Below are 23,304 nucleotides of genomic sequence, written 5' to 3'. Positions count from 1 at the left end.
AAATAAAGTTCACTTTCACAAGTGCTTTAGATTAAAAGTCTTAAAAAAGCACCATCACTCCTAAAGAAAGCAAAATCCCAATCCCAGAGAAGAAATCATTAAATAGAAGACATGCACAATATAGAAATACAAAAGTTAACTAAAAGAATAGGAATTCTTAAGACATTCACAGCCCTTTGCCTGTGAACAGAGCTTGCTGAAGTATGGATTGTCATCTGCTATTTCTATATGGATTCTTGAAGTATATGCTGTTCAAGTGGTTTCTAATAATGGGTGCCTGATTTGACTACCATCTGTCATGTGTTTTTCTTTCACTCTTTTCCCACAGGAGAATATGTGATGTAATGTTTTGGTTCAGTCACTTTTGTCTGTTCTTTTTTATGCTGCTGCATATTTGTATTGGAGAAGTCTGAGTCAAAGAACTGCTCTTTGGGCTTTTAGTGGGAAAAGGGTAAAGCTTTGATGGTCACCAGTTCCTGGGGAAGCTAGGGTAAGGCCTAGGTAAGATAGCTACTGCTAGAACATTACATCTTTAATGTGTTTTTCAGTTTGAAGGAGATTGGGAACATTTCTCTAAATGATCCACCAGCTACTGGATTCAGAAGTGGATGGAGCCTGTGCCAAAAGTTTAGTGCTCCTTCAGAAATTCAGAATATTCACTCTCACAAAGATGTTTTTGGGGGCTCACAATTCTGAGCCGGAAAACTGCAAGTTATTATCAGGGTAGATCCATCACGTTTAAGCAGGATTTATAGGTTTATGACAAAGCAGGATACCACAATGCTCCTTGCTAGCTTTATTGCTAGTTGTAGACCCCAGGGCACTAATTAAGCTTTTTCCTGTTACTAACCTTAGGATCAGATTTGACAGCAATTATGGATCCCATATGGAATCTATTCCTATATGGATATAGGAAGCCTTTTGGGCTACACCTGTATGGCCTCTATCAGGCATACCAGTAGATACAGGCTAGTCCCCGGGCAAGTGGCACAGCATATATTTTATCTAAGGCCCTTTGTAAGAAGCTGTGCCCAGTCTGCATTTAATCAGGACTGATCTTCAGCATGAGAAGAATCCAGAAACCTTTTGAATTTCTTTGTTTCACTCATGTCTCTAACAACCCCTCCATACCCTTTTTAAGGGCACAGGCCTGACACCTCAAGTGTCTCGTTGCAATAAGTGAGCAGTCATGCAATGCATTGCCACTGATGCTAGTATTCCTGGGGAAGCTCAACACCAGAGACCTGTCTTCGGAACCATCCAAACCCAAACCAAAAAGGCAAGCTATCCACAGTGAACTAGGTAAAGTCTATATTCCTTACACTCCCAAGTATCCTTGGTCAGAGACTGCATGCAAGGGGCATCGTTCCACCTGGCAGACATCGCTTTTCTTTCCCGTTTCCCATTGCCTGTAGAGACCAGACTCCATCAAGTGGAGGAAGACGAGCAGCAGCCACTGGTGGGACTTTCTCACAGCATCAAGTTGTCAACAGCAGGTGCAGGACACTCGCATGAGGAGTCTCACATTTGAGGTCCCATATGGGGGGAATCCACGCTGCCCCAGGCTGACAGCATACCGCTTTTATGACCCTTCCATCTCAGTAACCACGATGGGAGTTGCTGTCCTCTATCTGCCCTGATGCCTACCATCAAGACAGCCAGTGCAGGATGGGAAATTCTGGTGTTCACATCTTGCAAGGTGAAGCTGGGTGTCATCCCTTTAAATGGAGCTGCCTACCCAGGCATACGGCTGCATGCCAGGAGGTGGGAGTGAAATGTGGTAGCTTCATAAATTCCTAGAGAAGCACGTAACTTCAGCTGCTCACTATCTTACTGACTGAGTCAACAGCTAAATTCCCAAAGACACATCCAGAAATAAAAGGCCGCCATTAAAAACAAAACAAAACAAAAAAAAAAAAAAAAGAGGAGGATCTTCTAAAGACCTTTTTGTTAGGAGGAAGACAGAAAGCCTCCCATGGCAACTCCAAGCCACCAGCTTGGCAGCACCCCCAGAGGTGTGGATCACTGGAGGCAGGACACCATTCTCCCAGGCAGAGGTCATAGCACGGGGACGTGTGGTGAGCTGCCCCCAAGGCGACCCAGGCCAGAGCCTTCAGCTTTTTGAATAGGACCTTTCTGCTGCTTCGAGCAAAGCTAACTCTTTCACCACCTCCACAATTTCTCCATGCAGTTGCCAGAAAACTTGCTAGCTCAGCTTGTGGAACCAGCGCCAGTGTCCTCTTGGCACCACCAGTCCTGACTGTCCCTGCCTGGACCCCGGGGATTCCCACAGCCCAAGACCCCACGCCAGCCCCCGGGGCTGCCAGCCCCTGCTCCAGTGATGCTGCAGCAGGGCCACCCTCCAGCTCCCCTCAGCCCTGCCCAACCGTGGGCCCAGGAACCTGCCCATAAAACAGGTTTACTCACTCTTTGTCCCCTCAGTTGCTATTATTCCAGTTACCAATATACACCAGCATATCTTCCCTTTTGTCTCTGTTCTGTAGTAATTCACTGTTGTAACGTTGGACCGAGTGATGATTTAAAGTGAATTTTTGTACATGAATGCCAAATGCTGCCATAGCAAACTAAACATCGTGAATTAAACCAGTCAAACCAACATGGCGTAAAGGGCCAACACTCTGCAGGTTCCCCTTGCTACTGCACACCGTAGTTTTGAGCAGCTCCACCGAACCCACCGGGGCCTTACCCTTCCAAAAGGCTGAAAGTGGTGGAAGAGCAGAGACAGACAAGTAATTAACTGATTTGTGAAGACTAATCCTAACAAATGGTTGAAAAGTTTGTTATAAGAAAAAAAAACAACCTGTAAACTGCTTTTCAATTCGTGCATTTTTGGCTGTTTTAACACCCCAGGTTTGGATCTGTGTATTTCACAAGTTAAATGTTTTTATGGTTTTTAGTGAAGTGGTATTTGTCATTAAAAATGTTGGACTAATCTTGCCATTTTGCTGTGCTAATTGCCCAGGAATCCATGAAATCACTCTTGTCGCGTGACTTAACGGACTGTCTTGTGCCTCTCTTTTCTCTCAACAGTGTTTCACCTCACAGGTTGCATCAAGGTTTCCACCACCACCACTTTGAGGAACCATTCCTCAGCATCACCTTTCCCTGTGTGCGACCGGGCACGCAAAGTAGACACGGGAAGTGCCTCCCCTGCTCCTTCTAAGCCTGAAAGAATTTTTAAAGCAATGGCGTGAGTAGTTGTGCTAAAATGCACTCCAGCCAAAAGGCTCTGGTTATTTTTTTTCCCCTCAGCCATCACACGAACACCTGACATAGTGCCCCAAAATGGCTCACGAACCCCATGAGGGGCTATAAGCTACCCAGTACCCTACGGCCTCGTTCCTCACGGGTATAACCCTGACCATTCCCCTCCCCAGCCTCATCACGTCAGACGGACATCACACCATGTCAGACGGACAGACCGACCCACCAGCCCTCAGCCGGACAGGCAGCCCCACCCGCCTTCCCTCACAGCCGGCCGCGCCTGCACACGCCGCCAACAGCCTCGTTCTTGAGTCCTCCCTCAGCTACGCCCCACTGAGGGCGACCAGCGTTTTTCCCGCCCCCTTGCCCCGGGGGCCACCTCTGCGCTTGCGCCGCTCGTCGCCTTCCCGTTGCTTTTTCCGCTGGCGTGGGGGGCGGGGAGAACTGTCACCTTCCTCGGATCCTATTGGTCGCCGGCCGGGCCAGGGCGGGTGCGCGCGCATCCCCGTGCCCGCCCCCGTGCCCGGTAGGCGCTGCCTACTTCGCCAGCGGCGGAGGGGCCGTGGGTTCCTCACAGCCACCAGCACTCCGTCCGCCCGCCGCCCCTGCGCGGGGGGGGCCTGCCCCGAGCGGGGAAGCAGCCGCGGGCGCAGCGCCGTTACTCCCTCGGTACGTTGGCGGCCGTTGGCGCTGCTCCCCTCCATCCCGGCGCGGCTCCAGGGGCCGCAGTGAGGCCCCCCCCTCCCTTCCCCAGGCCCGGGAGGGCAGTGGCCGGCCGGTCGGTCGGCCTGCCCGCCCCCCCTCCGCGCCTGGCGGTAGCGTGGCGGGGCGGCCTGGCCGCGGCCGGCGGCGGGGCGGCGGGGCTGGCGGCCCGGGGGTCTGTGCGGGTGTCTCGGGGGAGCGGCGAGTGCCCCGGGCCGGCGGCTCGATGCGCGCCTGGCCCCGCGGGTCTCCTGCTAACGGTGGGGGGGGGGAGTGTCACAGCGGCGGGCTGCGTGGTGCGGCGGCTGCGGCCTGGGGCAGCGCCGGGCGGGCTGCTGCTGGTGGCGGGGCCGTCGCTGCGCGTCGTGGGCGCGTTTTAGGGTGCTCCTGCGTTCCTGCCTCTCACCTTCCTACGTTTCTTTAAAAGTTGTGTTTAGAAGCTAATTCCACGTGGGTGTCTAAATATTTTCCTGTCTTTGCTGACAAAGGCAGTGCTGTAATATGAGGTCCTCGATCTACTGCTGTGTTCAGGCCACTTATAAAAACAGTGGTTTTTATATTAAAAAAAGAAAGGCTTAGTACTTGTTTGAGTATTTAAGTATGAGCATGTAACTTTGAGTATGTAGCTGTTAGTTTCCCAGATGGGTCTAATATTCCATAATCTGCTTCTTCACATGTGTTGTTTAGCACGTGTACTTTATTTTCTAGTGTTTTATCCATAAAATGTATTCACTGCCCAGCTTCAGTCAAGGAGTTGGACGTGTATCTTGGTGTAACTTTGCCGGTAGTCAAAATCAGTAAGACTATGCATTTAGTCTGCTGATTGGTCCCACTGCAATGCATAATAGAATAAGTAAGGGCTCTTCTGCAAGCAATTTATATATCCAGGTCTAGGAACGTACGGTTTCCTGGGAAAGTAAACAATACTAGTAGGAAGGTTGTTAGCGACTTCTAAGGAAAGAATTCAGTAGCTTGGGCTTTAAACCATATTTTATGTAATCGCGGCTTCAGGCTAGCCCCGTGTCAAGTTTGCTTGAAGTTTTATCTCAATGTAGACTTTGAAAGAAGGAAGGATTTTGTGTGCGTATTTGGCCCGCACCCGTCTGCGAATCTCATGTGCCTCCTGTACTTTTGTTAGTGGAGTTTCTTTTCCCATCTCCCTCCACACCCACCTTTGAGGGATTCCACTGCTGCTGGTTTTAGATCTGTCCCACAAGATTATGAGTTACAGCTGTGAAATGTAGCATCCTTGTTGATCTCTGTAGCTGTCTGGCAAATTGATAAGATATAGCACAAGGCAGATTCTTCCTGTCCAGCTTTGTGTGATGGCACCAGGACAGGAGAGGCTCTGTAAAACAGAGTCTGTTTTGAACAGTTGGATTTCTTAGTGCATATGTCTGCATCCAAACCTTTTGTGAGTTTAGCAGCTACTGCATAGTGAAATTTCAGTGTGGGCATTTGATTTTGTGATACTTATTGCTGACTAATTTACTTCATCTTACAGAGACTGAAAATACTGTTGACAAAACGACAAAATGAGTAGTCGTCGAAAACGTGCACCTCCATCAAAAATAGATGAGGAGAAGAAGAAAAAGCTCTGCTGGAATATGCATGAAGACCGGAGAAATGAGATGATAACATTAGGTGATGAAATGACTAATGAGGACCACGTTCCAGGTCCAAGCACTTCTTCTGCGTCCTTCATTGTTATAAATGATGATAGCACTGATGAAGATCTCATTCAAAAAGAAGGCAGTGGCTCAAAATCTGTTAAGTTTTTGACAGTTAACGATGAAGACGACTCATATTCCATCTTGACTCCTGTATTAGTACAGCTAAATATTATAGTCTTGCCATACCGTGCAGACAGGTCCTGGAAGGCTTTGTTGGGAGAATTTGCTCTTCATCTTCCTTCTGAGCAAATTCTAACTGACAAATTCCATGAAAGGAGCTTTACTTTGATGAGAGGAGACTCTGATGATCAGCTGCAGGTCTGTGTTCATGAAAGAAGTGAAGAAGAGTACAGTAATGAAACAAAAGAATACCTGGGTGCTTATGAACAACGTATTTTGGTGGAAACAGCTTTAGGTGGTGAAATATTGGAAGGCTTGAGGTGGTTGCAAAAGAAAAAGATAATTGGACTTTATCAAAGACCTGGAGAGGCTCAAGCTTTAAAGGTATGTGTTGCTACATTTGTTTTGCATTTTATAAGTTGTTCTTTTTTGTTTGAAATACAAAATAAAAATCTCTGAACAATGGAGTCTGGCAGCTATCATGTATTTTTGTAATGTGATGAAAATGCGTAGTTTATACATGCTTATGTAAAAGTTTTCAGTGTGTTTTTTCCTAAAAAACATTCTTTTTACTGTTGTACTGTTAGTAATGCCTTACCCGAAGGAATCGCAGGAGCTTTTAGGTGCAGTGTGCTGTATCCTCTATATGGTGATTTTAGTAGATGTATTATATCCCTCTGTATCTGCTAATTTTCAAAGCACTGTTGTTATCTTCATACTCTTCTGTTTATAATGTTCTTGACATTCTAACAGTTAATGAAATGATTAATGGTATAATCATTTCCCAGGTTGGAATTTACCTTCTGGAAGCTGGGCTAAGTAAACCAGAGTTCCTCAGTGATGGAGGTGGAAGACCCAAAAAAGCTAATCAGCTGATTCAAAAACTCATGGAAAAGTTCTATAGTTTTTTAATTCCAGGTAATGCGATTCAGTTGGATGTTGGTGAATAATTTTTGTTATTAAAGTGTCTTTTTTTAATAGTTTTAAGTGTAAGGGAAAATAGTAAGTTATTCCTGCCATCTAAAGCAACTTGATTTTCAAGGTAATATTATTGGGTACTTATGTCCATATTATCTGACCATTAATCATGTGCTAATTAGTTTATGTTCAAATTACAGGTGATAATATTCCCCCTCTACAGATAAGGCACTGAGGCACATAGAAGTTTCAGTCCTTACCCTTTTGGGAATAAATCCAGTTTTTGCTGATTCATGTGGGTTGTTTGAACAGATCTGCAGTAGTTTGTCCGAGTTGCATGGGAACTATTTAAAAGAACCAAGAATTAAATTTGGAAAGCTTTTGCTCCTAGTTTGGTGCCTAATACACAAGTGTGGCAACAGAATTTCTAGTTTGGTGTATATTGTAAAGCAGTTGTAATGTAAACTACTAGTAAATGCACCTTGATGATAACTTTAAGAATACACCACTACAAATTTACAAACATGGGCAATGTCTTCATTTTGGAATTGAATATATGTTTGCCAGATTATACTTAGTTGTGATACAGGCTCTGAAGGTGATCAATGAACACTTTGTGATGTAATGATTTAGGAAACTTAAAAAAACCAATCTCAGTCTTCTTCCTGCATGTAGGTTGGATTGAGAATGTTAGTTGAAGACTGACTCGGGAACAGTGACCGTAATATACTGAGTTTCAGTGTTTTTGCGGAAACAACAGAAGCCTAGCAACCCCTGTATAATTGTACTTAATTTCAAAAGGCAAATTGTATAAAAAATTAGGCAACTTGGTAAAGAGAAGCCAAAAGGAAGAGCTAACAGAATAAAAACTGTACATCCATGCCTGCTGCAAAGAGCAAACGTGCAACGCTCAGAATCTAAGACTTGAGATCTACCAAGGGAAGGGCCAATATAACTAAGAATGTGGGGAACAGAAGATACTGTGTGTAACAAGTCATCTTTCAAAAAAATGAAGTAATCTGACTGAAGCACGTTTGTCAGTTTTGGTTTAGAAACACACTAAAGCAGATCCAAAAAGAAGTCTGAAGAATAAATATTTTACGACATAGAAATGAATAGTAATATTTTTAAATGCGTTAGGAAAAATACATTGTCATAAATGCACTAGAAGCAGAATATCTGTCAGATAATTCATAGACATGAGATGACTAAGGCACATGAAAGAGTGCTCTGGTAATGCTATAGCAGGAAGCACAGCTTTCTTCTCTGTGTATCTTCTAGATGTGGAAGAGTTGGGGAAAGAGATGGTTTACAGACAAATTGAACAGTGACCTATTTTGAGATCCAAAAGATTTTTCTGCTGGAACTTGGGGCATTTGCCCTCAGTACGCTAAAGGATAGATTTTTATGGACTACATGGTTCAGTGTAGCTTACAGTTGAAGAGGCAGTGTAGCTTCTGAAGGGGGAAGACATGCTCCTCAAAGTTACTGGAGCAAGAGTGTGGACCTGAGTGATTGGATTGTTATGCCGTAACTTACTGTTTCAGAAGCCATGCAACCAGCTCAGGTTCATAAAGGAGCTATGTTGCCAACTGGTAAATTTTCTGACCGTTTTTCAGCATGTACGTTTTGAAGTGATGTGAAACAATAATAGTCTTAATTCTACACCGATGAATGCCAGGTAGTGGTTAAGTAAAATAGACGGTGTGGAGGATAGAAGTAAATGGTTGTTAATGTGTATGAAGATCACTAGTCAAGTCCTACAATGCCTAGTCATTCCAAGGCATTCGGAATACCTTAAGCTGCACATGTGCAGCTTAAGGTATTCCTAATGCTTTGGGGGATATAGTGATTGGTGAGATGGTGTCACAAACTTTAAATGTATTATTCAGCATAATAGGGGTGAAGAACACCTGAAAGCTTGCAAGCAGACTAGGCAACGGGGATTCAGTATAAACAGACAAATATAAAGCAGTGCAGAAGAAAAAAGTCCTTACTTCACATTAGAAAAAATTTGATGATGGCCTCTGCTAACTGCTGCAACTAGGCTTGTAGTTCAGTAGGTAGGTGTATAGCTCAGTAAATGCATCAACTTAGTGTTCAGTGTCAGTCAAACCAAATCAAAGGTAAAGAGTTGTCCTGAAAGTATTTAGAAAACAAGACAGGATCATTAAACCACTGTAGAAGTCCATAGCGTGCATTATGCGGTGCTCCAAATTCAGAAATGAAGTATGTCACAGAAACAGGAAAGATTTGGGAGCGAATACCCTAGGCAGTTACATGCTGTGAAACCAGTTATATTTTCTATCAGCTTTTAAGCACATACTTTTTGATGTAGCATAGAACAATACAGCCTTAATTCTATGCCAATGAATACATTCCTCTTAAGAAATGTAAATTGATTTCCGTTTCTAACAACTTAGTCTTTGTTGGAATTTCACCTGTTTTTAATCAGAATTAATTGAAATTTCTTTAGAGCTGTGTGTAAGCATGTATTTTAACACTTGTCAATATCATCTGAAATGAACTCTGCAACAGTGTTCCAAGATGAGGCTGCTTCTTCCCTCTGAGCAGATTCTTGCATTGATGGAGTTGCGCACAAGGATTTACACAAATAGGGACATGACCTCTCTGTTCCTACATTTAATTTTTATAGATTTGTTTTCCTCAGTGTATTCATCATGTTAATGTCCTTCTAGATGGTTCTGAGACTTTGTGGCAGGAATTCCATCTCAAGTTATGGCAGGCAAAGGATAGGTGCGTTAACAAATCTGCGTAAGAGTGACAAAGTATTTAATATGTAGAAGCTTCACGAGTTTTGAACACTAGTTTGTGGAGTTAATCACTTTTTTGAGAAATTTCTGTACAGAAATTTCTTTTGTTTGCTTTAATAAATAGCTGGTTTTATAATAGGTTGTATCCTGTATCTGCTGTATAATATTACAGATTGCTTCTTGTTGCCTCACTGAACACACAGGCATAGATCACTTGTAGGTCCAGCTAGCTGCTTTCTTAATATGAAAAAAAACCATCGTCTTTATAGTTAAAATAAAAAAAAAAAGCTAAAATGTCTGTTTACTTGCTCTTTGTTCTAGTGAATTGTAAATGTTTTGGAGTGTCGTGGAACATGTATGACATACAGTAGCGTGGCAATAGCTTATGCCATATACCATTTTCCTTCAACTTTCTTAAGAAGAATAAATTCGTTGTACAAAGAAGAGTGGCAGTTTTTAATATCAAATGTGAAGCAACAAGTTTTTGATTAATCTAGAATAAAGGGGGGAAAGATTACATTTTCATCGATGTAGATATTCTTATACAGCAGCCTGGAAACTGCCCTACAGAGAAAACAGGGAGGTCCCACTGCAGTTGCATTAGCAGAACTTCAGTCACTGAAAGAGTGAAGTAGAATACTTGATTATGGAATATATCATAGATACTGAATTTTTAGATGGTACAATACCATCTGTTTCTCAAAGGTAAAAAATACCAACATGAAAGCCGTATTATTGAATTACATTTTGAAATGGTTAAAAGGATAATTAAATATTCACTGTTTAGTAAGTAACCGAGAGAGATTGTTGCCATTTAGAGCAGAGTGACAGATGCTCTCTGCCTCCTGCCATGGGAAAGGGAAAAAGGAGAGGGACTTACAAATTGAATATTAGAACAGCTTTACTAAGAGTATAAATAATAAGAGAAATAAAAGAAAATGTATGAACCTGATGCTGAGTTTCCCGGAGCTGGGTGCCAGCGTGCTGGCATCCCGCCAGCAGCTGCCAGGCAGCACTGGGAAGTCCCGGAGTGGCCTCAGCAGTAGGCAGGAACTGGACTCAGGAATGCACGGGTCCAATTGTTCATTGACTTCAAAAGATTAGGAGAGGGCACTGGTGGCTGCCGTACACAAGCACATAATTTCCTGCTGTTTGTTTTGGAAACCATTCTTCACCTTCACCACTCATTTGAATGAAAGAAAAGCTTTTGCTTTCTGTGAAAGAGAGTCCTAATAGCAGCCCCCCAACTTTATTTTAATCTTAAGCTCTCTGGTGTTTGTGCCAGGTACAGGTGCATCTCTTTGTTAGCGTGAGGCTTCGTAATTATAATTTGGTTTAAATGTGCCTGCCATTAGCTGTTTTCTCTTTTTGTTGGTATATTATACTGTTAAATATACCTTAAGGTCACTTTGTGCTGAAAGTGCTGGCCTTGACTTGCTTCAAAAAAATTTTTTTTTTTTTTTTTGAGGAAAATTCTGCAAGGTGACTTTATCTCCAGTGCTAGCTAGGGTTAGTATCTTTCTTCGAACTGTAGAGTTGTATAGCTGTTTTATTGGTACCAATGTTTTTGATTTGAGACCTAAAACAGTGTTAAAACTTGTCCTCCCAGTGTTTTCTTCCCTCATCTTATGTCAGTTTCCTAAAATGCTGACCATGTGAATTTTTCATCAATTTTTGTTCTACGGTGTTGAGTTCTATGTATGCCCATATATCCAAATTATGTGAAAAATATGTAAGAACAAGGCCGCCTTTCCTAGAGGGTAGAAAAGAAGGGTAGGCCTTCTGTTCCAGAGGGTACGCACTTCTCTTGAGGTGGGATTTTAATTTCTAAAGTCTGCTTTGTCTGAATTCTTGCAATGATGGAAGTGGTGAGAATTTTGTATTGTCCTACTTCTACAGTTTTCTTATCCAGATGGATAATTTAAAATTAACAGAAAAGCTCGCTGAAGAGAATCTCCTGTTTTCCTGGGTTTTGATTTTTTTTTTTTGATACGTTACTTTATCAAGAAAGGCTTTATTTCATGAAAAATGTACAAATCCTTGACAACCCACTGTGTTTTTCCAGTTTCTGTAAGATCATCGACCCATGTTAACAATTAAATCTGAAATGTGAGTTATTTATGGTTCTATATCAGTTAGAAATGTTTAGGGGAAGGTCTTTATGAAACAAATAAGGTCTGGTCATTGTATCCCTAAATTCTAAAGAAATGTGTACCTCTGTGATCACCACAGCATGTTAATGTTAACTTTCAGGAAAGTGGTGCTCATTGTTTCCTACTGCTGCTAGCTGAGTCAGGTGCAGTCATGACAGATGTTTAAACAATGTTTTGCTTTGCTTACTTTCTTGTGTTAACTAAATATGTTGCAGCAAAATTTACTGAAATGTTGATCAGAGTTGATTGATAACGTGTGTCTTGAATTATTTGGGGTATGCAGATGAGCTGGAGGAAGATGAGGAAGAATCTGATGCGGAACTAGAGCGACAAAATATTGAAGAGCTTTATGATTTTGTGAGGCGCACCCATCAGCAGGACATCCAGGCGCTGAGAGGGGACGTGCAGCATCCTGCATTAATTCCGATTCTGCGGCCGTACCAAAGCGAGGCTGTGAACTGGATGCTTCACCGAGAGAACCTCACAAGCACTCCGAGCAGTGGCAAGTATATGGGTCTGGAAAACCTGAGTAGTTGGGGAAACCTGGTAGAGGTGGGCGTCTTTTTGCTTCTAAATGTCACAATAAGGCTGAACAATTCTAAGCAGTCTGCTGCTTATAGAGAAACCTCATAATAGTAACATGAACTCTTTCTCCATAGAAAATGCACTGCACTTCTTGTGGCGGGAGGTCATCACTTTGGATGGAGTAAAAATCTACTATAATCCATTTACTGGCTGGTATGTTTTTTATAGTTACCTCTTTCTGAGAACACCTCAAGGTTGTACTTTGTGAAAAACTTATTGGCAGCTTTTACCTGGAGGAATTAAGATAATCCATAACTGTCATTTTTCAGTTGGCAACTAAAGGGTTAGAACGGTGATAACTTTAATTTGAAAAAAAAAAAAAGGCAAACTGGAGTGTGTAATAGCAGGTAAATCTGTAAATCCCAAGTTGAAGACATAATTCTTAAAGCTTTTTTTTTTTTTATTTCTGTGCCAATTTGTGGTTTCAAGTTTAACACTTTTTTAAATTATCAGAGGTTTCGACCTTCTGGTCCAATGTTTTTAAAGTCTAAAGGAAGGAGGGAGTATAATGCTTTTTATTAATGCTGGGTATTGCCTTACTAACTCTGTTTCACTTTTCTCATTAATTTGGTTTGAATGGAACCTTTTGATTGCTAGTTTGCTCTTTATTTTTTTTCCTATATAATTTTCATATCTTTAATGCATGAATATAAATATATTTCAATTTTTGGAGACTAATGTTATGATAAGCTAAGGTTATCAAGGCAAGGCCTGTTAGGAGGGATAAAAATCCAAAAACTTCTGACATACGTATTCACCTTGGTCAGGTTTGTACACCCAAAAAGCTTGCTAGCTTTTGTCAATCTCGGCTTATCTAATAGAAGATAATGGCTCACCTTACAATCTTTGCCTTGGTGAAGCTATGCTATGTGTGTGAACATGTGCTTCTCTGTCACACCTTTCTATAGTTACTGACTTTCATTTGGGAATGTACTTGAATTTTAGTATTATCCGTGAATGTCCGATTGCTGGACCCCAGTGGCCTGGAGGTATTTTGGCAGATGAGATGGGACTTGGAAAAACAGTGGAAGTGTTGGCTCTTATTCTCACTCATACCCGACCAGACATTAAACAAGATGATCTAACATTGCCTGAGGTAAGAAAACCAGGACAAGATTTAGTGTGAAGAAAGTACTTTTTAGAATTAGTGGAAATGCACTTCTCTTGAGTTCTTTACTTTCTGTTTTATAGAAGTCCAGATTTAAAGCTGGATTAAAGTACAGTGAAAATTTTTGCTTTGTAGGATGTGATACTTGGTGGCATAAATAGTGGAATGGTTTGCATGAGAAACAGTTGATAGTTGCCATTGCTAAGAATGTTAGCAGGCAGCTGCACTGTTAATAGGCTGTTGGTAGTTTACACACACTCCAGGAGTGTATAAATGTGTAAGTTAGTCTGCTATGTTGGAAATCATTCTCCCCTTCACTTCATTGTATTGAGGAGTATCAAACATCTATTAGACGTACGTTCTGTGCTAAAATATGGACAATGTAAACTCGGTGAATAAAGATTTCTGCTCCCCCTTTATTTCATATAATAAATGGACTTATTTAGCAATAGTTTTTCATCTTTTCACTTTCATCGTCATGCATCCTGTGAAAACTTAGCACATGCACTAAAGCTAAAAATTCTCTCTGAAGGGAGAGAACGTTTATCCTTAACTAAACTCTTACCACTTCTTGGGGTGCCATCCTTTTGAACTCATGGCAGTCAGTTTCTTTGTACATCTGTTCATAATGATCTGCTACCCGCTTGTAATTTTATCAGTGAAAAAGACCCAATTCTCAAAGAGAGAGTAAGATTCTCCTTAAGTGTGTCAGAGGGTCAGCAGTGAGGAGTGTGAAGAGGGGAGTATGAGCACTAAAGCATCTGGACATCAGCTGGCAGCAGTAGGTAGAGACCAGGGCTTTTGGAGAGCTGAAGTTATGAAACTGTTTCATGGTATGAGTAGTCAGGACAGACATCTTAGCTAATATTTTGGGATCTTTATGAACAGAATTATGTGACATTGCCTGTAGTTACACGGCCCTATTCCACTCCTCCAGAAGGCCCCTTGTCATCTCTCTTCTTCTTGTCTTCAAATGTAAAATGTCTTGCTATGATGTCCTGAAAAAACAAAACAAAACAGAATTGCTTTATTCTAACAGAGACTTTCTGGATAACTCCTGGCTTGTGTAAGCCAATGTCAGAGTTACTCCCAAGTATTTCAACTCACTGTAGGGTTCGGTGTCTGCAGTTTCATCGCAGTTACCGTTTTAAGAACTCTGCAAAGCAACCAATTTGACAGGGCAGAGTGAAGTGTCAATGAATACAGCTATAGAACAATTAATTGTAGAAATAATGGCATTGCATTTGTTCCACCTTTGGGATTTTTTTATATGCCAGTCCTTGAGTATACCTCTCCTTGAATTAAATCACTATTCCTGAATCACTAATAATAGAGTATATTTTGGGGGGGCAGTCCCTAAGAAAAGAAGCTTACTTATTATACAGCTACCTAGGGCTTTTCACTCTATATTGCTTACCTCCTTTTGTGTTTCTAGCTATAAAATATATATATTTTCCTCCCCACATCAGTAACCTAGATGACATACAGCTATAGATTCCTGTAACTTAGTTCTGAAGTAGTGGAGGACCCAAGCAGCTTGTAGGGCTGTTCTTTCTGTTCTCAGTGTAGGGTGCTGACAGACTAAACTGAGTGGGGTATCACTCTGTACTCTAAAAATGAGCTATCGGAGCACACACCTGTAGCAGCCCATGCATATTTTCAAATGTGAAAAGGTTAATGAGGTTCAGAACTACTGTGAAGAGAAATGAGCTAATAACTATTTAATGTTGTCTGCATTAGGGTAAGCTTGTGAACTTCTTTGTTCCACCTCAACCTTTAGAGGGAAATAAAAAGAAAAAAACAAAGGAAATGGAGCTTAAATTGAAGGAAAAAGTACAATATCCCAGTAAGTATTTCTGATGACTTTTTAAATACATTTTGCTTTTGACATAAGTCTTATATTGGCCACTATGAGTTCAAGGCTACTCTTCACTTCTGCAGAATTAAATGATTCTTTTCCTGAGCACTGTGATGTAGGATTGCATGCTACAAACAAGTGATCCAGAGTTAAAAGTAAAGTTACCAACTTAGATCTCTGTGCTACAGAGCTCCATATAACTAAAGGTCATTGTAGGGGATCTTATGCGTTTAACTGAAATACACTATCTTTTTGTAAGTTTCAGTAAGAAAATTGAGTGACTTATTTCTATTGCTGTTCAATATTGTCTTAGAATCACTGAAAAATAGCGATTTGTAGGGCAACCTCAAGCAAAGCATTGTCAAAACTGTTGCCTGTCTTTGTTTTGCATTTTTTTAGATGAACACGGTGTTTAGACTTCCCTTAATATGCATTCTCTAAGGTAATTTTTTTATGTGAGCTGCAAGTTTTTTTTGCTTTGATTCCACATACAGGCTTACGAGTCATGATATTAGCAGCTGTAAAGGAAATGAATGTGAAGAAAGGAGCATCCATTATTGCAATATTTAAGTACATCAGTGCTATATATAGGTATGACATACAGAGAAATAGACGGCTTCTCAAAAGAACTCTAGAAAAACTGATTGCAGAACAAGTAGTAGAGCAAGTCAAAGGACATGGTCTGGCTGGGTCTTTCAAGCTGGGAAAGAATTACAAGGAACAGAAGAAGCGAGAAAGAACCAAAGAGCAGGTAAAACTATAGTTACTTCAGTTGCTGTAGTTACTTCAAAGAACGTTGCAAAGGCAGATCTGATTTCTACCAATTGCGTGCTACTCTCAGCTGTGTTGTCTGTGTGCACTAGTTCAGTGACGCTGGCTTATTGATAAAAATGAAGAAAACTGCAGCATTTGCTTTGACATTCATGAACAAAGAAGCAGAAATCATAAGTAGATCATATTTGGGGCTAAAATATTAACTACATCTGTCATAAATCTTTTAAAATACTGCTGCGGGGGCTGGTAGGTGTATTGTTCTTGCTGTGAAGTTGTCTTTTAAACACTGGTAAACATGAACCAAATTCTCAAACTGGAAATTGATACAAAATGTTAATATCTATGTCTTAATGTGTTTATACGTTCAAAAAAAGAAGGTGAGGGGAGAGTCTGACATTCTTGGTTAATTTTACTTTGTAGATAGCAAGGACTTCAGAAATCATTCAGAAGAAGCAGTTGATTGATGCTAAAACTCTAACCAAAGAATCGAGAAATAGCGATGTCACTTCTGAAAATGTCCTTAAAAGCCCTTTACGGGTGGATATCACCATGGAAGAACATGATTATTGTACAGCAAACAAAAATAACAGGAAATCTGAAGCAGGTGATGAGAATCTTGTAAAAGAGAATAATGTTAAGCTGGAAGCTGTGGTCCCAAAGTCTCCTGATTTGCATGGCAGCCTCCTCGTCTCCAGTGACATGAGCAGTCATCCTGATTTTGATGTTTCTAAAACTACAGCTGATGTCCAGCAGGAAATCCCAAAGGACCAGTCCTCAAATTTCCAAGAACATGCCGGCAGTAGTGTACAGCATACCAGTGCTATATTTCCATTTAATACCTCTGAATATCGTTTTGAATGCATCTGTGGTGAGCTTGGATTGGCTGACTATAAAGCTCGTGTGCAGTGCCTAAAATGTTACTTATGGCAGCATGCAGAATGTGTAAACTACAAAGAGGAAAACCTGAAGATCAAGCCCTTCTACTGTCCCCATTGCCTTGTGGCAATGAAACCAGTTTCCACAGGAGCAACTCTGATAATTTCTCCAAGTTCCATTTGTCATCAGTGGGTAGATGAGATCAACAGGCATGTGAGATCATCTTCTCTTCGAGTTCTGGTAAGATTATATAGCTTCATATTCTGGAGAGTTACTTTATCAAGGCTCAAGGCTTCCTGTCTGACACTGTATTGCATAAAGTTCAGAGGTTTCTTTGTCCGCTGTGTTAGAATTCTACATTTCTTGCTATTACACCTATGCTTTGGCATTGCACGGTGCGTTGGTGTACCAGAAAGACTCGCTGCTTTTAGTTCTTAATTTTTTTCCTTGTTGTTCACTAGGAGATGATACAGTGCACCACCATCTTTATCAAATGGAAGCGAATTTTGAGCAATTGCAACAATAGGTGATTTCTGACAGGGAAGGCTATTTGTGGCTGGTTTGGTTTTTTTTCCCTGAAAGATTACCAAGGACCTTAGAAAGGCCTAACTCTAGGTGTTTTGGCAGTGCGGTCTAACTGTACATTTGCACCTCTGACAGTTGCTGCTCATTTTGCTCTAGATAAAAACAGAAGTTTCAGTATGTAAAGAGTGCACTTGTGAATTTTTGGTTGTCAGGCTTTACAAAAGATGTCTTGGGCCTGTGTGTGTACTGAAAATAACACCATTACAACTTGGGCATTGTCTCTATAACATCTGCCATATTGGTTAGGGTGTTGCTTACCTGGAGACCATGTGTCACCGTTTAAAATAGGGTGGCAATAAAAGAAAATCGGTTCTGTCTTAACCAAAACCAGGACACCATGTATTGTCCTTTTACTTGATTTCTAACAGTTCTGTTACTAAAATAAACCTAATTATACATATAGTAGCTATGGCTATGCAGGATTTCTTTCTAATACAGTTATCACAGTATCCAAGGATAGTCGTTCTCTTCTATTAATGATGTAGTCAAGTTTTGCCCTTCATATTTTTAGTAGGCAGGAACCTTTGTAATGATAAAGTACTTTGAGAACTGTAGATCTCTTCTATTTTGAATAAAAAACCAGTAGTGGTAGACTGATAAAGAGAGGAAGCTTTGTATTCAAGGCTATGTCTGGTACCTTCAGCTGTCCTGCATAGATGCCCAATGTGTGAATGAATTCTAGGCCTCCAGTACGCCATTTGTGTGAGCAGTCTAATTAGCTTTAGCGCAGCAACTAACAAATGTGTAAAACTTGCAGTTTTCGTAGGACCCAGTCCAAGTTTTATACCAGCTTTGATGAAAACTGTCAGAAATAGATTTACATGGTAAAATAGCTTAAATACTGAATGTCAGTACTTTAAGCTGTGTGACACCTTTCATTCTAAGACACTGTTTTCCTTTTCTTTTAACTACCAACTGTAAGTCATCCAGACTTGCTTTCAGTGTTGCTTCAAAATGAGAATTTGTTGTTTCTGTAAAGTTAAAACTAAAATAGTGCAGATGTTTCAAAGAACCAGTTTACCATGTTAACAGGTTTTGCATTCCATGTGAAGGGTGTTTTTTATTCGTCCAGCTGCTTACAATCCATGGGAAATTCTAATGGGTTTGTGTAATAGAATAAGAAATTATAATTTATCAGTGAGTCTTGCTTTATGGCACGTTGTCTTTTCCTGCTGCTGTGAAAATAATCAAAGCTTGGCTAAGTTATAAACCTCCAAAAAATCTGTTCATAAATACTCAGAATCACAGAATGGTAGGGGTTGGAAGGGACCTCTGTGGGTCATCTAGTCCAACCCTCCTGCCGAAGCAGGGTCACCTACAGTAGGTTGTAGAGGACCTTGTCCAGGCGGGTCTTGAATATCTCCACAGAAGGAGACTCCACCACCTCCCTGGGCAGCCTGTTCCAGTGCTCCATCACCCTCAGAGTGAAGAAATTCTTCCTCGTGTTCAGATGGAACTTCCTGTGCTTCAGTTTGTGCCCATTGCCCCTTGTCCTGTCACTGGGCACCACTGAAAAGAGCTTGGTCCCATCCTCCTGACACCCACCCTTGAGATATTTATAAGCATTTGTAAGGTCCCGTTGCAGCCTTCTCTTCTTCAGGCTGAACAAGCCCAGCTCCCTCAGCCTCTCCTCATAGGAGAGATGCTCCAGTCCCCTCACCATCCTTGTAGCCCTCCGCTGGACTCTCTCCAGTAGCTCTTCATCTTTCTTGAAGTGGGGAGTCCAGAACTGGACAGAGTACTCCAGATGCAGCCTCCCTAGGGCTGAGTAGAGGGGAAGGAGAATCTCCCTCGACCTGCTGGCCACACTCTTCCTAATGCACCCCAGGATCCCATTAGCTTTCTTGGAAACCAGGGCACACTGCTGGACGACATGTTGACCATGAGCCACCAGGACACCCAGGTCCCTCTCCACAGAGCTGCTCTCCAACAGGTCCACCCCAAGCCTGTACTGATGCATGGGATTGGTCCTCCCCAGGTGCAGGACCCCGCACTTGCCCTTGCTGAACCTCATCAGGTTCCTCTCTGCCCAACTTTCCAGCCTGTCCAGGTCACGCTGAATGGCAGCACAGCCTGCTGGTGTATCCACCACACCTCCCAGTTTGGTGTCATCAGCAAACTTGCTGAGGATACACTCTTAACTCTTCATCCAGGTCGTTGATGAAGAAGTTGAACAAGGCTGGGCCCAGTACTGACCCTTGGGGGACACCACTAGTTACCGGCCTCCAACTAGACTCAGCGCTGCTGATGACAACCCTCTGAGTTCTGCCATTCAGCCAGTTCTCAATCCATCTCACCGACCACTCATCCAGCCCATACTTCCTGACCTTCCCTAGGAGGATATTATGGGAGACTGTGTCGAAAGCCTTGCTGAAGTCTAGGTAGACAACATCTGCGGTTCTCCCTTCATCTACCCAGCCAGTCATGTCATCATAGAAAGCTATCAGATTGGTCAGGCATGATTTCCGCTTGGTGAATCCATGCTGACTACTCCTGATAACCTTCTTTTCCTCCACTTGCTTGTTGATGACCTCCAGGATAAGCTGCTCCATCACCTTTCCTGGGATGGAGGTGAGGCTGACCGGCCTGTAGTTCCCTGGGTCCTCCTTCTTGCCCTTTTTGAAGATTGGAGTGACATTGGCCTTTCTCCAGTCCTCGGGCACCTCTCCTGTCCTCCAGGACCTCTCAAAGATGATGGAGAGTGGCTCAGCAATGACATCTGCCATCATTCAAGAGATCATTAGACTTCAACAGCTATTTTTCTTTCTTCTTAACAATGGCTTCAGTGAGCATGCTTTTCTCCCCCCCCTTTATTTATTTATTTTAATTTTTTTCCCCCCTCCTCTTCCCTCTGTTTTGTTCATGTTCATTGACCTGGTTGCACGTGCTCTGTTGTCACGCTCTGGGGCTGAACAGAAATTTTCTGCAGTGTGTCTCTCAGTTGACAGAAACATTGTTGCCATATGCAAAAATGTAGAGGAAAATTATTACTGGAAGAAAACGTACAGTTAACAGTGAAATCAACAGTGAAATCATATGCTGATCATCAAGGGGTAAAGAGGGGGGAGAATCACAGTTTTATAGTCACCTTAATTTTGGTCTTTTTAACTATTAGTTGTGTGGATTAAGAGAACATTAAAGTTTGTGACACAATGAGGGACTGAAAGATGGTGTGATTTTCTTAAATATTAGAAGTGTTTGTAGGTAGTTACAGATAAACAGTAACCAAGGTCGTATATTCTTATATAATAAATCATGAACTTCAGAATGAGAGAGGAATAAAAAGATGCTAGGTATTTGAAGATGAGACTGGAATATAGATTCTTTCTGAAAAAGATAGGGATATTCCTGTATATGTCAGAAGAAAGCCTTACCTATTTTAATATTGTGATTAATATACAAGTGAGTGGTAAGAAGTAGCTGATGTTAAAATTCTTAAAGTAAGCAATGGATGCCTGTAATTTTGAGGTAGGTTCCTGAAGTAGATTGGGAGCAAGAGAAAGTTTGTATGAGAAGGAAGAAAAGGCGATTGATACATAGCTCTGGTAATCTTCTTAGCAGCTAAAAATCCTGGAGATGAGAAGACACTCCTATTCAAAAAATGTATTTTGGTTATGTACTGTCCTACATTATTTGAAGTTTTAATATGTTTTGGTATTGTAAGTGTATTGGGACTCATAGTATGTGCTGTATTTATTTTCTTTAGATTTGGAATGCTGCCATGGGAACGCATATAATAGAACCATAGAATGCTTTGGGTTGGAAGAGACCTTTCGAGGTCATCTAGTCCAGTCCCCCGCAGCGAGCAGGGACATCTTCAACTAGACCAGGTTGCTCAGAGCACCGTCCACCCTGGCTTTGAATGTTTCCAGGGATGGGGCCTCCACTTCCTCTCTGGGCAATCTGTTCCAGTGTTTTCACCACCCTTATTGTAAAAAAAGTTTTCCTTATATCTAGTCTAAATCTACCCTCTATTAGTTTAAAACCATTGCTCCTTGTCCTATTGCAACAAGCTCTGCTGAAAAGATTTTCCCCATCTTTCCTATAGGCCCCCTTCAGGTGCTGAAAGGCTGCAATAAGATCTCCCCACAGAATTCTCTTGTCCAGGCTGAACAGCCCCAGCTCTCTCAGCCTGTCCTCATAGGAGAGGTGCTCCAGCCCTCGGATCATCTTTGTGGCCCTCCTCTGGACCCACTCCAACAGCTCCATGTCCACCTTGTGCAGGGGGCTCCAGAGCTGGACGCAGGACTCCAGATGGGGTCTCACTAGAGCGGAGTAGAGGGTCAGAATCACCTCCCTTGACCTGTTGGCCACGCTGCTTTTGATGCAGCCCAGGATACAGCTGGCCTTATGGGTTGCGAGCGCACACTGGTGGCTCATGTCAAGCTTTTCATCCACTAGTACCCCCAAGTCCTTCTCGGCAGGGCTGCTCTCAATCCCCTCATTCCCCAGCCTGTAGTGATAGCGGGGGTTGCCCTGACCCAGATGAAGGACCTTGCACTTGGCCTTGTTGAACCTCATGAGGTTCCCACAGGCCCATTTCTCGACCTTGTCCAGGTCCCTCTGGATGACATCCCGCCCTGATGTGTCAACTGCACCACTCAGCTTGGTGTCGTCTGCAAACTTGCTGAGGGTACACTCGATCTCACTGTGTAAGTCATTGATGAAAATGCTAAACAGCACTGGTCCCAGTAGAGACCCCTGAGGGACACCACGTGTCACCAGCATCAACTTGGAAGTCGAGCCGTTGACTGCTACCCTCTGGCTGTGACCTTCCAACCAATTCCTTAGCCACCGAGCAGTCCACCCATCAAATCCATACTGCTCCAGTTTAGAGAGAAGGAAGTTATGAGGGACTGTGTAGAAGGCTTTACAGAAGTCCAGATAGACCACATCCATAGCTCTTCCCTTGTCACTGATCAAGTCACACCATCATAGAAAGCCACTAGGTTGATCAGGCAGGAAAACTGGCAGGAGTGGTAGGTACACCAGAAGGCTGTGCTGCTACTCAGCGAGACCTGGACAGGCTGGAAAGTTGGGCAGAGAGGAACCTGATGAGGTTCAGCAAGGGCAAGTGCGGGGTCCTGCACCTGGGGAGGACCAATCCCATGCATCAGTACAGGCTTGGGGTGGACCTACTGGAGAGCAGCTCTGTGGAGAGGGACCTGGGTGTCCTGGTGGCTCATGGTCAACCTGTCGTCCAGCAGTGTGCCCTGGTTTCCAAGAAAGCTAATGGGATCCTGGGGTGCATTAGGAAGAGTGTGGCCAGCAGGTCGAGGGAGATTCTCCTTCCCCTCTACTCAGCTCTAGGGAGGCTGCATCTGGAGTACTCTGTCCAGTTCTGGGCTCCCCACTTCAAGAAGGATGAAGAGCTACTGGAGAGAGTCCAGTGGAGGGCTACAAGGATGGTGAGGGGACTGGAGCATCTCTCCTGTGAGGAGAGGCTGAGGGAGCTGGGCTTGTTCAGCCTGAAGAAGAGAAGGCTGCGAGGGGACCTAATAAATGCTTATAAATATCTGAAGGGTGGGTGTCAGGAGGATGGGACCAAGCTCTTTTCAGTGGTGCCCAGTGACAGGACAAGGGGCAATGGGCACAAACTGAGGCACAGGAAGTTCCGTCTGAACACGAGGAAGAACTTCTTCCCTCTGAGGGTGACGGAGCACTGGAACAGGCTGCCCAGGGAGGTTGTGGAGTCTCCTTCTCTGGAGATATTCAAGAACCGCCTGGGCAAGGTCCTGTGCAGCCTGCTGTAGGTGACCCTGCTTCGGCAGGAGGGTTGGACTAGATGACCCACAGAGGTCCCTTCCAACCCCTACCATTCTGTGATTCTGTGACTTGCCCTTGGTGAAGCCATGCTGGCTGTCTCGAATCACCTCCCTGTCCTCTGTGAAGTGTTTGGTTTAGCTTGTTAATTTTTTTATTTAAATTGCTGTATGTTTCTGAAAGGATTGTG

The 23,304-nt window shown here is 42.8% G+C and overlaps 1 protein-coding gene across 1 annotated transcript in view; it reads left to right on the top strand.

The window, feature by feature from the left end:
• The first annotated feature begins 3,751 nt into the window (after positions 1-3,751).
• The window catches only part of SHPRH (SNF2 histone linker PHD RING helicase), a 57,368-nt gene continuing 37,815 nt past the window's right edge, over positions 3,752-23,304 (top strand). The window contains exons 1-9 of the mRNA XM_075413735.1: positions 3,752-3,894; positions 5,432-6,104; positions 6,509-6,638; positions 11,849-12,067; positions 12,225-12,303; positions 13,096-13,246; positions 14,999-15,104; positions 15,611-15,867; positions 16,311-17,006. Coding sequence (XP_075269850.1) covers positions 5,463-6,104; positions 6,509-6,638; positions 11,849-12,067; positions 12,225-12,303; positions 13,096-13,246; positions 14,999-15,104; positions 15,611-15,867; positions 16,311-17,006 — 2,280 coding nt within the window. The 5' untranslated portion in view covers positions 3,752-3,894; positions 5,432-5,462. The remainder of the gene's footprint in view (positions 3,895-5,431; positions 6,105-6,508; positions 6,639-11,848; positions 12,068-12,224; positions 12,304-13,095; positions 13,247-14,998; positions 15,105-15,610; positions 15,868-16,310; positions 17,007-23,304) is intronic.

This window comes from Opisthocomus hoazin, chromosome 2 (assembly GCF_030867145.1).
Source record: "Opisthocomus hoazin isolate bOpiHoa1 chromosome 2, bOpiHoa1.hap1, whole genome shotgun sequence".
NCBI classification, from domain to species: domain Eukaryota; kingdom Metazoa; phylum Chordata; class Aves; order Opisthocomiformes; family Opisthocomidae; genus Opisthocomus; species Opisthocomus hoazin.
This window is presented reverse-complemented; position numbering and strand designations above follow the sequence as displayed.